This window comes from Chrysemys picta, chromosome 5, assembly GCF_011386835.1.
Source record: "Chrysemys picta bellii isolate R12L10 chromosome 5, ASM1138683v2, whole genome shotgun sequence".
Taxonomy (NCBI): Eukaryota; Metazoa; Chordata; order Testudines; family Emydidae; genus Chrysemys; species Chrysemys picta.
In genome coordinates this window covers 40,253,285-40,270,832 of record NC_088795.1, presented here as the reverse complement: position 1 = coordinate 40,270,832, position 17,548 = coordinate 40,253,285, and the positions used below count along the sequence as shown (strand labels likewise).

At 42.5% G+C, this 17,548-nt stretch overlaps 1 protein-coding gene and 1 long non-coding RNA gene across 4 annotated transcripts in view; one reads left to right on the top strand and one right to left on the bottom strand.

Annotated features, from left to right (window-relative positions):
* The window catches only part of SEC24D (SEC24 homolog D, COPII coat complex component), a 100,502-nt gene that overhangs the window by 68,338 nt on the left and 14,616 nt on the right, over positions 1-17,548 (top strand). For both annotated transcript variants that reach the window (XM_024106410.3, XM_005290297.3), the window contains 6 exons: positions 5,671-5,795; positions 10,699-10,890; positions 11,623-11,716; positions 14,491-14,607; positions 15,807-15,977; positions 16,871-16,967. In XM_024106410.3, coding sequence (XP_023962178.2) covers positions 5,671-5,795; positions 10,699-10,890; positions 11,623-11,716; positions 14,491-14,607; positions 15,807-15,977; positions 16,871-16,967 — 796 coding nt within the window. The remainder of the gene's footprint in view (positions 1-5,670; positions 5,796-10,698; positions 10,891-11,622; positions 11,717-14,490; positions 14,608-15,806; positions 15,978-16,870; positions 16,968-17,548) is intronic.
* The window catches only part of LOC101946383 (uncharacterized), a 32,690-nt gene continuing 25,646 nt past the window's right edge, over positions 10,505-17,548 (bottom strand). Inside the window, exons 5-7 of one of the 2 annotated variants that reach the window (XR_006172652.2) lie at positions 14,450-14,559; positions 12,857-12,932; positions 10,505-10,877 (exon numbers count right to left, since the gene is read on the bottom strand). This is a non-coding gene — a long non-coding RNA (uncharacterized LOC101946383). The remainder of the gene's footprint in view (positions 10,878-12,856; positions 12,933-14,449; positions 14,560-17,548) is intronic. The other variant, XR_006172653.2, reaches the window with a different exon arrangement.

The following is a 17,548-nucleotide window of genomic DNA, read 5'->3' as shown; positions in this document are numbered from 1 at the left end:
TCATGTGCCAGGAATGCCCCTCTGCCATGTACATTGGCCAAACCGGACAGTCTCTCCGTAAAAGAATAAATGGACACAAATCAGACGTCAAGAATTATAACATTCAAAAACCAGTTGGAGAACACTTCAATCTCCCTGGCCACTCGATTACAGACCTAAAAGTCACAATATTACAACAAAAAAACTTCAAAAACAGACTCCAACAAGAGACTGCTGAATTGGAATTAATTTGCAAATTGGACACCATTAAATTAGGTTTGAACAAAGATTGGGAGTGGATTGGCCATAACATAAAGTAAAACTATTTCCCCATGCTTATTCTCCCCTTCCCTTCCCTCCCCCTCCCCCCCCCCCCAACACACACACAGTTCCTCATATCTCCTTGTCAATTGCTGGAAATGGGCCATTTTCATTACCACTACAAACAGTTTTTTGCTCTCCTGCTGATAAAAGCTCACCTTAACTGATCACTCTCCTTATAGTGTGTATAGTAACACCCATTGTTTCATGTTCTGTGTGTGTGTGTATATATATCTTCCTACTGTATTTTCCACTACATGCATCCGATGAAGTAGGCTGTAACCCACAAAAGCTTATGCTCAAATAAATTTGTTAGTCTCTAAGGTGCCACAAGTACTCCTGTTCTTTTCATGGAAGCTGAACAGTCATGGAAACTGAACTACTGTCATCCCCAGCAGTGCCTTCAGAACAAAGCCAAGGAACATTTTGTGAAACATTTTAGGCCAGGTCTACACTACAAAGGTTTGTTTCTTTGATTGTAGCTATGTCAGTGGTGTGAAAAAACCATACCCCCCCAGCCAACATAGAAGACCCTGTGTAGACACAATTATTCTGGCAGAAGAGTGCTTCTATCAGCTTAGCTAATTTGTCTGGGGAAGTGGTTTAGCTCCACTGATAAGAAACGTCTCCTGTTGGCATATGTTGTCTCTTCACTAAGGAGCTCTGCTAGTATAGCTGAACCAGCTATAGTATTTGTAGTATAGGTAAAGGGTTAGAGAAGATTGCATTGCTGCTGTCCATGCTGTATTTGTTTTGTGTTGTGAATAAAGGACTTCAGTGTCCTGGTTGCTCAAAACCCCCTTCACCAAAAAAGGACACTCCACCAGAGAAGTAGATTGCATCATGGAATAGGCCACCCAAATACCCTGAGAACCTGCTTCAATCTGGCAATAAAACTCCTTCTGACTGTGCACCCTTAGTTGTTACTTACCCTGTATAGGTTGCAGTGTGGAGTGGTATCATTAAGAATGTGGTTGTAACTGTTTAAAGAAATCTTTCTTGAACCCCTTCTTCTGACCTTCAAACAGCCCCCCAGCCTTTTCAGGCTCATCCTCAGAAGCAAGCTTCCCACAGACCAGGACACACCTGCACTCAAAGCTGCAGCAGACCCTGACAGAACAATGGATACAAAACCTGCAGACATTTCTCCACTGCTACAATGATCAACAACCCACTTCTCTGCAAAGACATATCTTCGTGGCTCCTAAGTATGCTTATCACAACATGTGGTATCCCCACTAAAGGCCCTAGTAACAACTAAATGGGCGAAACCAGTCAATCACTACGCTCTTGAATGAACTCTCTCACAGAAAAAATAAGACAAACACTATATCACCTCTGGGTGAGCACTTTTCACAAAATGATCACTCCATACCTGACCTCACAGTCTTCATCCTCAAAAGGTAACCTGCACAACACCTTCAAAAGATGACCCTGGGAGTTTAAATTCATAACTTTGCTAGACATTAAAAATCATGGACTGAATAGAGACACTGGATTTACGGCTTATGACAACAGTCTATAACCCACTAACAAACCTGCCCCCTCCCCAACTGCCCCTTTTTTCCCCCCTTTTATCCCTTCCTTTCCCTATGACAGAAGGGGTGTTAATGGGCCACTTCACTTCAAATAGTTCCTTCAAATAGGTGTTAACTACTTGTGCTAAATTGGGTCAGCAACCTATGGCACGCGTGTCAAAGACGGCACGCGAGCTGATTTTTAATGGCACGCAGCGTGCCATTAAAAATGCTGCCTGGTCCGCTCTTCTCTGCCCCCCCTCCCCCCGCCACCCCTGCCTGCAGGGGCAGAGGGCAGAAGCTTGCTCCTGCCGGCTCCCCTACCTTTTCCCGTAGTGTGCTGGGTTCCTGCCCCTCCTCCTTCTCTCCATCTCTTTCTCCCTGCCGGCCGATCAACCGATGGCCCTTATGAGGGAGGGGGTCAGGAAGGAGCAAAGTCATCGTGCTCGCTGCTCCTGGCGGAGGCAGAGAAGAAGCAGGGACAGGGCTTTGGGGAAGGGGGGGGTGGAAGAGGGGCATATTTCCCCCAGCCCTGACCCCCCCACACATACCTCCCAGCCCTGAGCCCCGCAACCTACACACACCCCAGACCCCTCCCTGAGCCTTGCCCCCCCCCACACACACACACCCAGCCCTCTGCCTTGAGCCCCGCAGCCCTGCACACCCCCCAGGCCCGTGCCCTGAGCCCTGCGCCCAACACCCCGCCAGGCCCCTGCCCTGAGCCCTGTACCCCCCTTATACACACCCAGACCTCTGCTTGACTCCTTCACCCCCTCCCCCACACATACCCAGCCTCCCTCACCCCATGCCCTGACACCTGCACCCCCTCACATGCCCCCAGCCCTCTGCTCTGACTCTTGCACCCCCCCCATACCTAGCCCCCCCATGCACCGCCCACATCCCCACCCCCACCCTGAGCACCAAACAGGAGCTCCTGCACCCCGCCCCCCACATTCCCACCTGCACCCCTTGCACCAAATGGGAGCTGCCCAGGTAAGTACCCCACACCCAAACCTCCTGCCCCAACCCTGAGCCCACTCCCTCATTCTAGCTCCTGGCCAGACTCTACACCCCAACCCCCAGCCTGCTCCTTCACCCACAGCCCTGTGCTCAGTGCACTCCCACCCTCAGTTCAGTGCAGAGAGAGGAAGAGAATGGGCCAGAACCAGGGAGAAGGTAGGTACCCACTGTATGTGGGCCGGGCCGGGACCCCAGAGCAGCAGCGGGCTGAGCGGGTCTGGCAGCCAGGATCCGAGCCGGTGGATGGAACTAGGGTTACCATTCGTCCAGATTTTCCCGGAGATGTCCGGCTTTTTGTGCTAAAAATAGCGTCCGGGGGGAAATTTGTAAATAGCTAAAAATATCCGGGATTTCCTCCCCCCCCCCCCCCATGCAGAGCGAGGCGCGGCTGGGAGGGCTGCAGGAAATTCAGCCGCTTGCATGGGGCTCCGGCAGCCAGAGCCCTTCCCCCGCAGCTTCAGATCATTGGCCAGGCTGGACTCCAGCAGCTGTATAGCTACTCCCCCCCTCCCCCCCCCCCCCCCGCATTCTCAGATCGCTGGCCAGCTGGGCCGTTCGCATCGGGCCTCGGGGGTGTGAATATGAGGCAGGGATGTGGTTAAGGGTTGGGGCAGTCAAGGGACAGGTAGGGTCCTAGGGGGCAGTTAGGGTGGGGGGTTCTCAGGAGGGGGCAGTAAGGGGACAAGAAGCAGGGAGGCTTAGCTAGGGGGTGGGGGTCCCAGGAGGGGGCAGTCAGGGGACAAGGAGTGGGGGGGTTGGTGGTTCTGAGGGGGGCAGGAAGTGGGAGGGAGTGGATGGGGGCAGGGCTTCCCCCCCAGTGTCCTCTTTTTTGATTGTGGAAATATGGTAACCCTAATGGAACCCCTGAGCGGCAGTGGCCTGAGCCGCTCAGCCCACTCCACTGCCGGTCTGGGGTACTGGCCGCTGGCCCCGCACAGCCCGCTGCTGGTCGGGGTCCCAGCCGCAGGCCCCGCTCAGCCCGCTGCCGGCCTAGGTGAACAGAACCCCAGACCAGCAGCGGGCTGAGTGGGCCGGCGGCCCAAGATCAACATTTTAATTTAATTTTAAATGAAGCTTCTTAAACATTTTGAAAACCTTGTTTATTTTACAATACAACAATAGTTTAGTTATATAATATATAGACTTATAGAGAGAGACCTTCTAAAAAACATTAAAATATATTACCGGCACATGAAACCTTAAATTATAGTGAATAAATGAAGACTCGGCACACCACTTCTGAAAGGTTGCCAACCCCTGTGCTAAACAATCTGTTCTACTCTGAGGGTTAGTCTACGCTGGCAATGCTAAAGCGCTGCTGTGGCAGCGCTTTAACGTGCCTTGTGTGGTAACGGCACAGTCAGTCTTTAGCTAGTCAGTCTTTAGTTTCCCTACTAAAAACCACCTCCATGAGGGGCGTAGCTTCCAGCGCTGGTGCACTGTCTACACTGGCGCTTTGCAGTGCTGAAACTTGCTGTGCTCAGGGGGGTGTTTTTTTCACACCTCTGAGCGAGAAAGTTGCAGCGCTGTAAATTGCCGGTGTAGACAAGCCCTGAGTCTGAGTATGTTTCCCAGACCTGAAGAAAAGCTCTGTGTAAGCTTGAAAGCTTGTCTCTCTCACCATCAGAAGTTGGCTCAATAAAAGAAATTACCTCACCCACTTTTTAATAACTTTATAAATAAACATTATACATAGAAACTTGGTGTAGCTTAGTACAGTATGTTCATCATTTATACATTACTTACAGTACGAACAAGAAATAACATGCAAGAACTTTTACCCAGAAGAATCAGTACCAACCCAATATGTTACTGGGTGCCTAGCTCTGTTTACATATAAATGATATGAGCTCATGCTTTATTTATCTTGTATAAAATCAGCTTTTTCTCAAAGTACAGGGGGCCTTTCAGTGGTTCGAAATTCAGCTGTTGTCAAGATTTACTGGAGCACAAAACATACTTATTCATAGCCAGTCAAAGTGCAGGAGTTGCACTTCTGAGGAGAAAACCTTCTCTCAGGCTGCAAAAAGAAAAAGAGTTTATATGTTGTTAAAAAGAATATTGTAGACAGAAAAGTTTGGTATCAGTTGTAATGCTTCTGGTGAAAGCTTTTTATCAGGCTTGGTCTTGGCCCTGAAAATGTTGAAGAGCATGCATGTCAGAATAAAAAGCACTCAACACAGCAGGCATCCTGAGGAGACTTGAATAAAGACAGTTAAGAAAGATGATCTATCATGAAAACATTCATATAAAGTACATGTCGAGCACAAAGAAAACACACACAATTCCTATCGACAACAGGACTCTGAATAGTCATAAAGGCCTGTCGTAGCTAATCTCAGTGCAGGATCAGATCCTAAAGTGACTGAGTTGTTTTGCTTAATTTTGATTGGTCTCCTATAGCTTATCAGTGTTTTGGTACAAATGCTGATGGAAATTGAATTGAAGAATTTATGTTAGTGAAATGCTATTATACAAATGTACATGGAAAGGAAAAATAAAAGGTGTGCAAAGAGCCAAAGAGACGTTATTTAAACATTTGAAAGTTTACAGAAAACTTCCTGTAATATTTGTCCACTCCCAATAAACACCTTCACCTTGATGTTTTAGACTAGCAGAAAACTATTATCCTGTAATGTTTTATTCCAGAGATGGTGCTTTTCAAAGATTAGATCATCATTTTAATTATTATTTATTTAGTATAGGTGTCAACCATCAAATAATTATTTGGATTGCCTGATTGAGCAGTCTGTAGGTTTTGTTGGCCTTAATGTGTCACTCTTTCTAGTTTTGCTTTGTGTATGTGGATGATGATTATTTGTCTTTTCTGTAGAACAACAAGCCTCCAAACTCACCAGCCTATATCTTCATGATCGACGTGTCATATAGTAACATAAAGAGTGGCCTTGTTAAACTCATATGTAATGAGCTGAAGACTGTGCTGGATAAACTTCCAAGGTAAAGAGATCACAGTGTGTTTTATATAATTTTCCACATTTCAACAACTCATTTGCTGAACAGAGAAAACAAAAAAAGCTTCAGAAAATATCAAAATTATGATAAAAGAATTTTAGGACAATAATTGACAGATCATACTAGACTACATATTTAACATTGTTGACAGTTCTAATATAGTTTGACTGGCATCGAGACTTGCTTAACTTGTGAAAGGTAAAGAGCAGTTATGGAAGTTGAAGCTTTGGTTGGTTTTTATGGTTTTAGAAACTTGAATAAAGACAGTTAAGAAAAATGAATTATCTTGAAAACATTAATATAAAGTACATGTAGAGTACAAAGAGAAAACACACAATTCCTATCGCCAACAGGATTCTGAATAGGTATAAAGGCCTGTCTTAGCTAATCACAGTGCAGGATCAGATCCTAAATACTGTAATTAGATTTTAAAAAACCCACATTTTCTTCAAGAATTGTTTTTTTGCTTTCATATAGTTTTTAATTCCTTTAAGGGAAATAGTATTAACATTATCCATATAAGGCAGTCTAACAAAATTTGCTGACCCCCCCCCCCCCACACACACACACACATGCCATGGCAGAGATTTCAATGTATCTTTGCACTCGGCTGCTGTAGATAAAAACTTTTGCAAGAAGATGAGATGAAATTACAATAGATACCACCGCCTCTTGTTAAAATTATTTTTATTATACACATTTCTGAGATGCTAAAGGTATTGCTGTTTGTCTTTAGTAATAAGGAAGTATATCTGCTCAGGGCAATTGGAGCTAAGGGTTTATGCCAGGCAGTTCTATGGAAATGGATCACTGATAGGCAGGAGAAAGGGCAAGTGAAGTGGGTAAGGAGTAAACCCGGATCCTCAAAAGTATTTAGGCACCTAAATGACTGGAAGGGTCTGGGGGTAGGTTACCCCAAGAGTCTCGGGAAAGGCAACTCCCATACCAAGTTAAAAGGGATTAGAGTTTTCTATCGCCTTATCAGGGCCTCTGTTTTTCCCATAGTTGCTTAAAACTGTAAGGTTAAAATGTTCAAATTCGGGTGCTTAAAACCAGTCCCCCAAATGTATATTTAGGCACTGAAGTCTCTGGAACTTGTGGGTGCTCAGCACCTCTAAAAATCAGGCTCTGAATATTAGGAGTTAAACCTCTACCAGGAAGGCTCTAAAGAGAACTGTGATGTGTTTGAGCCATGTTAGTTAATGCTGTCTGCTTCCACATCCATGACTAATCTTTAGACTCGAGAGAGAAAACTGCAAAATTCACTATTGAGGTGATACGTGAAGAGTATCCTCTTACAGAACTGCCCAGATGCATGTTGCTTAAGGGTGTTTTGGTTAACTAGCTAATGTGTGCACCTCTTTTCCACAGAATAAAGGAATATATTAGTGCAGAGTATTAATCCTTTGGCTTTGTCAAGATACTGAATGTTGGAATAGCCTTCTTGGTGGTTACATCAGTAACCCAGTAACAGTGTCTGAGTGGCAGGGGAGAATTAGAACCTTCCCTTCAGAAATGATTAATCTATCTAGGTGCAGTTTGCAAAGTTATTTCAAATATGTCATAATGTAGCCCAGGAAGTATAGACCATTGATTCATTTTTGATCAAAGTAATCCTTTTATGATCAGGCTGTGTTCCCATGAGCCAAGAATGGCAGATTAACATTCTACACTGACATGAGAATTACAGATTGGAGAAAAGAAAAATGAGAATTTTTACATTTTAAATTAACTTTGTGAATCGTCATAGGCAATTCATTTTTAACATATCTTGAAAACAGCTAGATCTGATAGGAAATACCATGTCAGGATTCTTTCATGTAATATTTTCTCTTTATTGCTTGACCCTCAACAAAGCAGGAATTGTAATAAAACACTGTATTTATTTCACCTTCTCCCACTGCTTGTGTGTACTGGATGTCCAGAGCATAAGCATGGGCTCATCCAAAGGCCAGATCATGGGCTAGAGTAGGGGTCTCAAACTCAATTTACCTTAGGGCCAGTGCCAGTCCTCAAATCCTCCCAGCGGGCCAATAATGTCACTGAAGATGGTGTTCAGAAAAGAAAATGTTGATATTGTATTTTTTATTTCGAATTTCTTAGAAATAATAAAACTGTCATACAACTTTATACAATTCTTCGCCTGCCAGACAGTTTTTAGTGTTTGCCAGGCACCTGGCAACGCTTCAGTTCTATCAGTTTGTTGATATTTGGCCTCAGTGACTGAGCAGTTGAAACCTTCAGGATTGCAGCAAGGTGGGCATTAGACAGTTGTGTTCAGTATTTTGACTTGTTTATATTCATTGTGGAAAAAAGTGACGCTGCCTCCATGGCTGACTCTGCCCAGGGTCTAGTGATGGTATCTCTGTCCCTCTCCCGCAGCTAATGGGAGCTGCGGGGGGGCAGTGCCTGCAGCAGACATTGCTGGCAACGTGTCTGCCTGCGTCTCTCCTCCATGGGCTGCAGCGGGGAGGTTCTTGGGCTGCAGGTGGCCCACGGGCTGGGACTTTGAGACTCCAGGTTAGAATCTATGCTGGGATGACACCACTGAAATCAGTGGAGTTATGCAAGCAGAAAAGTTGGCCTTAAAAATGCATAATGATACACTTTGACTAGCGGCTGATTTGTAGAGAAAATATTTCTGTAGTAAGATAAGAGGGCTTTTTATTTAAACACTGTTATCTTTATAGTTGTTCCACTTAGTGTTAATTTACACTGTTGTTACTTTATGACTGTATATACAGCAGGGACCAAGAGAACAAAACATACAGGGCCAATTAGTGGGAGCATATACATGTCCATGGGCAGGATTGTGTCTACAACCGTGCTATGGTAGAAATAAAATAAAAATCTGATTTATTTTAAACAACGGAAGAAATATTTCCTCAGCGTTTTTAAAAATATTCAACTGCAAACAATCACGACCAAATCCTGACTCCTCTGAAGTCAAGGGGAGTTTTGCCATTGACTTAATTGGGTACAGGATTTTACTGTCATTGAAGGACACACATTTTTCAGAGCATGGGTTCTCTATCTGGGCATTGTGAACAGGTCTAGAGGTCTTCTTTTCCAAAACCTTTTTTTCTGTTGTAATGTTTGGGTGGAGAAAGCTGAGACCTGATTTTCTAGAGAGTGGCACATTGGTTGTTTGTGATTCCCACTAGGTCACAGAGAGTAAATTTTACCCTGGTGTAGAGGAGCAGCACAAAGCCAGTTCATCACTCGGGTCCTCGTGATGGTGGCTTCCATCCTATCAATGTGCTTTTGAGGGGCCTCAGTACATCACAGATCAACTCATAAACTATTGCAGACTGCCACAGAGAGAATGTGGCCAGTCTTTTCTGGACAAAGATGGTGTCCAGCTAACACCTAATATTTGAAGGGTAAACTCAGGGCAATCTTCATTTATCTTGACAAATGCATTTTAATTTTATGACTAGCTGACAGAGTTCTTCTCTTCTGAGATAAATAATTTATTTGGGTGGGTGAATAAAATACCTGTGGTTTTTATCATCATTCTTATCATAGGAAAGGGTGGGTAATGATGTTGTTCCTAGGCTGGTAGATTTTTTTAAAAACAATTTTGCAAAACTGTTACATCGTATGATAGAACTTTTTAGCATACTGGTATACGTACTGTAATATATTTTATACACTTAAGTTCTTTGTAGCATGAGACTTTGCGCAGCATTGGGCTATTAAATTTTTGCAGAGCATATGAGTGAAACCTCTGGGAGTTTGTTTGTGAGAATTATAGTATATGGTTTGTGGATTAGTGACTTTCTATCATGTTAATTTGTTCCATGAACAAACGGCAATCATACACTTTCACTCTGAATGACTTCTGTTGTAGATTAAGGGAAACAGGAAAAACAATCTAAATACATCTGAGTCCTGTCACTGCAGCTTCTGAGTGTCTTGTGACCGCTAAAGAATATATAGTCGTACAGCCCTGTGAGGTGGGGAAATGTTGTTATCCCCAGTTTGCAGGAACTGAGGCACAGAGAGATTAAATGATTTGTCCAAGGTCACACAGGAAGTGGATGACAGAATCAGGAATTGAACCTGGATAGCCCATGTTTTGTTTTTTCTTTTTCTTTTTTTAAGCAATGTTGTTGTGTTTTAATGGGGGAAAAGAATCAGATGAATGTCTGACCAGCACTAGTAGTAATGTTGTTGCCCAGGGAGCTGTAGAGGCACTATCGTCATAAGAATAAGGGCTGAATCTGCTGTTGGCAAAATTCCTGCAAGAGGGACAGCTGTGAGATACGCAGTGTGGCAGCCCCATATCCATTGTTGACCTGATAGGAGCAAACATATAGCCAGAAACAAGCAGTATTGATTGAACAACTTATACGGTACATAACACAACTATGGAGGGAATGAAAGTGGCTGTTAAAGAGAAAGAAGCAACATGAGATTGACTCTCACAAGTCTTGAGGTACCATTAGATAAACAGAAGATGTTCCCAATAAGTGTAATTACTGTTCCATTAGTCATCAGTCATTAGCAGTAAGTATCATTGAACTTTAATCTGTTTCCTATAAAGCAGATTTTTCAACTAACCGGGTCTCCTTTTTAAATTATATGTGATTTTTCCTTAATTGATTCCATATTCGCGACTTGCCCTTTGGACAGGAGGGACAGGAGGCACATTTGATAGGATAGATTTAAAGAAACCAACCAAAAAAAAGTTTATATCAATTAATTTAATTAGATTATATTAACTAGCACTAACACTAAGATTGGGACATTTCATCTTGATGTTGTTTGTTCTACCACACAGACGTTATCTGCCAGCACCCTGGCATTTCAAAGAACTCTTATTATTGCAAAGTAAATATTTCAAAATTATTTCCAGTTGTTCCGTTTTATATTTTTCTCACAGAGAAGAGCAAGAAGAGACCTCAGCTATTCGAGTTGGCTTTGTCACCTATAACAAAGTTCTTCATTTCTTTAATGTAAAGAGCAACCTAGCTCAGCCTCAGATGATGGTAGTATCGGATGTTGGAGAAGTCTTTGTTCCTTTGCTGGATGGTTTCCTTGTCAACTTTCAGGAATCACGATCTGTTGTGAACAAGTAAAGAAATAATGTTTCATATTTGAATATGAATTGAATATGAATATTCTTCATTATGGCTTAAAGCAAATAATGATCCTTCCAAAAAGTCAGCCAGAAATCACTGGAGAGATCACTGCCTTGAAATAAACTGGATTATTCTGTGTTTGTTTTTATCTGAAAGTCTTAGAGGCAAGCATTTAGAAAGCTTGTACCCTAATTTTCCAGTTCTGAAACACAGAAAAAAGCTATCAGCTGGCCTTTTCAAAGCTGAGATAGAAGGCAAAATTTACCCCATGTGTAAGAGAGAACACAATGTACCGGACATTGCTTATAGAACACTGGAAAAGGGGTTGGAGCATTGTGTAGTATACTGCATGTATTTCACTCCACTGATATGCATGCTACAAGCTAATCATGATCTCAAATTCCTGAAGTCCTCCTAGTACAGTTACTCCCCAAATTTAAGCTACTCTGTTTTTTATATTTCAGTATCATGTGTGACTTGATATTATTTTATAATTAAATTTAAAAGTGTACATTTTGTAAAATGGAAAATCCAGACAGTTTTATAGACAAGTAGTTTTATAGACAAGCTAGACAAGTACTCCTCATTCTTTTAAAAATTTCTTTGAATTTTATTTTAATGGAAAGCAAGTTATTGTGTAAAAAGGCTTGATATGTTACAGATTTTTAGGTATTAACACAAGTATTCTAACCAGTTGAAACACTCATCCTTTTTCCCTTTCATAGCTTGTTGGACCAGATTCCAGAGATGTTTGCAGACACTAATGAGAGTGAGACTGTCTTTGCTCCTGTTATCCAGGCTGGCATGGAAGCACTAAAGGTTAGAATGTTCCTCCGTGTGTGAGAACAAAGTCTTTATTAGGATAGGCTACAAAAATTCACTTTGCTAATGACTTTGCCAAGTTCTCCCACAAATTGCAGTGGGAAATCAAAAGAAACCACAGATAGTTTCCAGAACTTAGATTCCATTATTGACCAGGACAAGCAGGTGAATGATTGACAGACACCTGGGACGGGTTTCAGCACAGTTTTATTAATTATATCTTGGGGACGGGCACTACATTGCCCACCCCTGGTTCTCATGTACTAGGCATTTAATTGAGTCCAATAAGAATTACTGGGCTTTTACCACAAACCAGGTAGACCCTCCCCAGTCTATCTCAGGAACTCGGCTCAGTTGTGAAACTCTTCCGCCCATCACACCTCCCACATAAGGGTGGTGGAGTAATCCACAGGGCTGGGTGGGGGGACCTCTGTCCACAAAATCTTCAGACGACTCCTCCACTCTGAGCACTAGGTCCAACTGTGCATTCTCAAGGCTCATTTACCTCTGGGCGCTGGCCCTGTTAGCCTTTACCCACACTGGACAACGGCTGCAAGTTGTGATGAGTCAATAGTCATAACGGTGTGATATGAACCTTGTATCCCACTGTTTCTAATCCAGATGTACCTCCAGGAGGCTGCCAGAAAGGTGAACAAAAACAACCCACTGGACTACAAGCCAGTTTGGCCCAATGGAAAAAATTCCTTCCTGGCCCCTAAAAACAAGGGGTCAGTCAGATCCCCACAGCATCATAAGCGGCACAACTATAAGTAAAGGGAGGGAGGGCTGGGCAGCTAACTGGAGAGTTTTGAATAAGAGGCTTTAGAAAAGCCAGGCTTAGCTTAAATAGGTGGTTGCAGGGAACATAGCAGCCAGTCAGCTGGCCATGCCTCTTTTGCCCAGCCACTGGCTTAGCAGAGAACCAAAGTGGGGCTTGAGCGAGGCAGCAGCCCCTGCCTCCTTCCCTACCACACGTGTGTTGAACTTCTCTCATTCCCTGCTGGCCAGTCTAAAGACCTCCCCCTGCTAAAGGCGGTATTCTAGCAGCACATTCAAGCCACTATACCAGGGGTCAGCAACCTCTGGCACGCGGCTCGCCAGGGTAAGCCCCCTGGAGGGCTGGGCCAGTTTGTTTACCTGCCACGTCCGCAGGTTCAGCACTGGCCGCAGTTCGCCGCTTCAGGCCAATGGGGGCAGCGGGAAGAGGTGCGGGCTGAGGGATGTCACAAGTGAAAGAAAGAAACAAATATAAACTAGGTACAGGCACAAGAATTAGAAACCTAGTAATGAATTCACTTTATAACAGAGATCAATCTGGACCCATCTGGAAACTTCTTGTGTACATTTATTCTGCAAGTCATCCTATTAGCCATGTAGACTGTTTTTCTTTGTGTTCCTATATCTGTAACATCCCACACTTTTGACATTCTGTTCACTTCAGTGCAGAACATTCCTATTAGAATCCAACTGCTGCTGTCCTGCCAGCTGTTAGCAATTATTAAAATGATCACACTATCTTCATAAACAGGTGAAATGGAAGCTTAGGTAAAATTTGGGCAGAAGATTTATGGTGGTGGTGGTGAGTTAATTGAAGAATATATAAAACTCCTAAATTCCTCAGTATGGTATGAGGTCATTTTTTTAAAATTTACCACCTATGCTAGATGCTGAATTAATGGACTTAGTGAAAGAGGGCCAGATCCTCAGCTGGTGTAAATCGGCATAGCTTTGCTATCTTTCACCAGCCAAGGATCTGGCACAATTTCTTCTGTGTACACAGACAGCCCATATTGACTTCCCTACAACCTATGTGCATCTGGCCTGAGTTGGAAGGACCACCTAAAAAGGTTTTTGTTTTTTTCAATTTCAGCATCCATTCAGTCTTTGGATTCTCTGCTGAGACTTCCGTCAGGGTGATAGCTTTGTGTGATGCCTGGACAGCACAAGGTTTTTTCTGGCTAGCAAGGTATATAAATTTACAGGATGAATACAAAGAATCTTTAAAAGTCTGGAACACCATAGCAACCCTTCTTTTAGCCTAACTGTTAAGTTTTGCTCATATATTAAGGTATCCCATGAGCAAAGTTAGTCTATTGTCTTCACACCCTTTAAAGATTCCTTGACTTCAGCCTGTATGTTCATATACCCCCAGTGATCCAAGAAGAAAAAAACTTCTTCTCATTCCCTGCAACATGATTTAAATTTGAAGTTCATTATTCTTAAAAAATCTCCAGATACATATACATAACTTTAATTGATATTATTCAAGTGGAGAAAAAAGAATTGAGAGGGGGCCAGCTTCTTCTGTCCTTGTTCACACACAACTCTGACTGCAGTGGGACTCACTCGTGCATAAGAAATACAGAATTCACTGTCTGTTTATCCTTTATTGCATTGTTATTTAACATTTATATTGCAGTAGCACTTTCTATTTAACTCATGGGCATTAAAAAAAATTAAATTGACAGCAGTCTGGGATATGTATTGTTAATTTTGTCCATCAAGACTAGATTCCTATGTAGAAATTACTGTAACCCCACATACGACCAGACATGTCTGTTAGATTAAGCTATTTATGGATATTAAATTCCCAGTGATATTCTTTTGGGATTTCGGTGCCATGAAGAGTTCAGTCTTGAAAGAAATGGACAATTTAGCTTACGAGGATTTAGGAAAAGTTTACACTTCTGTTTACACAAATGTTTGAAAATGAGGTTCATTTGTTTATACCAGCAGCAGAATAAAAGGTTGTTACGGTCTCTTTGTGACAGGCAGCAGAATGTGCTGGAAAGTTGTTTATCTTCCATTCTTCATTGCCGACTGCTGAAGCACCAGGGAAGCTGAAAAACAGAGATGACAAAAAACTGATCAATACGGATAAAGAGAAGGTATTTTCTATTTAGAGCTTACAATGAATTGAGAAGAAAATTGCGATGATTTTTGTTGTTAGTCTTTTTCAAAGAATGGAGTAAATTTCAATAGATGCATATTAATTACTTTGATAAAATGTATTATGTTCCCATCATCCTGGTGCATGAGCACTATTTATCTAGTTAACACACATTAATGTCAATCCTAAATCAACAACAAAGTGATACTGCCCTAAATCACCCCTATCCACCATAAATGAAGCCTGCACAAGTAAAAAAGCCATTCACTTAACAAGGAATTTTGGTTACTGTTAGCTCAGTGCTTTTGTTCTCCAAAAACTTATGTGGAATCACAGCATTCTGAGGCTGTTTCTAGAGCAAAGATGACCAGATAGTGATTGGCATAGGTTTTAGGATCCCTGGCCTAGTTCTCTACCTTAAAAGTTGAACTTCGGTGCTGTCTGTACCTGTCCTGCGCCCCTGCGTGACACCTCCTTTCTAAATGGCTGTGTGCGCACTGGGGTCTGAGGCACCACAAGTCCTAGCTTCCACAATTTGGTAGGCTCTGGGATTCAAAGGGTTCCACCCTCCATTGAGCCAGGCTTCCAGCAACACAAAAGGAATGTGCTCAGTATTAGGCCCCGAGTTCATTTTTTCATTTGAGACAGGCAAGGAAGGGGCATCGTTTCAGTCTTCTTGGCCCCAAAAAGAGGGCATCAAGAAGCGGAGGAATGAAGCTGGAACTCGGACACCTTGCCTGCTTCTTGCACCCGTCTATGACCAGATCAAAGTCATGCTCCCCTTTCACAGTGATATATGCACCTATACCCAACTGCGTATCCTTTCCATTCCCACCCCATCCAACTCTCTCACACTTCCACACCTTCCAACAAACCCTGGTCTCCACACAAGTTTTGATTGTGACACCAGATACTGTTGCAAAAATGCCCTATGCTGGTTAGTATGGATCATCCCTCTCTCACTCCATTTGTGAGCAGGGCCTACACTTAGCTAAAAATCAAGGACCAAATTCTGCTCTGCTACATGCATGCAGCTGCCACTGACTTCAGTGGCTTTCAAGCAGTTACTTTAATTGTATTAGCTGTGTCATTTTTAATTTTTCAAGTAGATGGTTGAATTTTGACATATTATCAACAGTATCTTAGGTGATGTCCAAAGAGAAACTACCATGACTTTTTTTTTTTTATTCTCTGCAGATACTTTTCCAGCCGCAGGTGAATATTTATGAGTCTCTGGCCAAAGATTGTGTGGCTAACGGCTGCTGTGTGAATCTGTTCCTCTTCCCAAACCAGTATGTGGATGTAGCCTCCATGGGTCTTGTCACAATGTACACTGGAGGAACTCTTTACAAATACAACAATTTTCAGGTAAGTGCTAACAAATTCCCTATCTGTCAGATTAGTTGCTAGGAATTTACTGTTTTCTTTCCATTATAAAGAAATGTCTAGTCTAGTCTAGCATAAAAAATGAGTGAAGCTGTGGAGAGCTTGTGTGTCTCGCAAAACTTGGAAATGACAAGTCAAGCTCAAGTTTAAAGACTTTCAAAAACATCTTCAGTTTCACTTAAATACATTTAAGACATTTGAATTCATTGACTTCTGAGACGGTACAGCAATTATTGTTGAACATCACAAATAGAAATGCTTATGTCCAAAGGGAAATGAACATCCTTTGGAGAAAAACGAGAATCTAATCATTTACTCAAAAAGTTGTGGGTGTTTCCCAGCCATGACAAGACCAACGTGCTCAGGATTCATGTCCTTCAAGTAAAGCAGTTTATAGGTTGAAATTCATCCCAGTGTAGAAGGGACCCATATTTGAGAATCTCTCTGCTCAAAACTGATCTGCACATGCATTTTCTTGCTGACCAAGCAAGAAACACACACAATGTACACAGTCCTGGCTGAGGCCTTAAAATTCATCCTCCAGGCAGGGGATGTCAGTGCAGCAACTCAGTAGTAGTCAATGGAATGTACCCTGTCAGTCAGGGTATCCCTTTTGGGAGTAGAGGAATTCTAAATGTCCAAGATTATAGGAATGTTTACTGTTGAACTGGATTATTCTTGCACATCCTTGTTTCTGTTCAAAGGGACATGCAGAACACTGCAGATGTCTCATGTTTAAAGACTACAAGTAAAGAGGATGATGTTTTATATACACATCCATTTAAAAGCAAACTGTTTTCAAGACTGTGGCATTTTTTGCTGTTTGCTGCCATCCAGTGGTGGATGTCAGCTTTGGTTTTGATTTGTGTTTTTAGGTACATTCTGATGGTCCCCAATTCCTGAGTGACCTCAGGAAGGACATAGAAAAAAGAACAGGATTTGATGCAATCATGAGGGTTCGCACAAGTACAGGTAACAGTATCCTTTTGGAATGAGAATTAACTTGAGTGCATGTTTCAGTTTTATGTCACCATATTCATAGTTTCCTGGAGAAGAGAATTGTTGAGCACTAACAAATCATATTATTTTAAATAATTGCACGTTGTAAATTTTGTACATGTTGTTTCTCTGATGCCTCATATTATTTTACACCTTCAGGGGCACTTTGCTAGAAAGTAGAGGTTGAGGTCTACCTACAAAAAATGTACATGCCTTTACATTTGAATATGCAGAGTTCTGCTTGTGCATGAAATTAATCTGCATATACAAATGCAGATTCTGCTCATATTACACACACCTCAGGGGCTAGGTTTTTATGTAAACCACTTCTATCAACTGTTGTGCACCCACTTGTTCCCAGGTTTTGTAAAATCCTCTGTTGTAGTGAAAACTTGTTTTTTCAGACAACTATTCTACCTACAACTGTAGGTATTCCAGGACCAGCTTTAAATAGAGCAGGTGCTCCGAGGGGCACCAACTCTGCAACAGTCCTTCCTTTACTCTGGCTCAGCTGCCAGATGGGGAGAGAGTCTTCTGTTATCATGCCTCTTTTT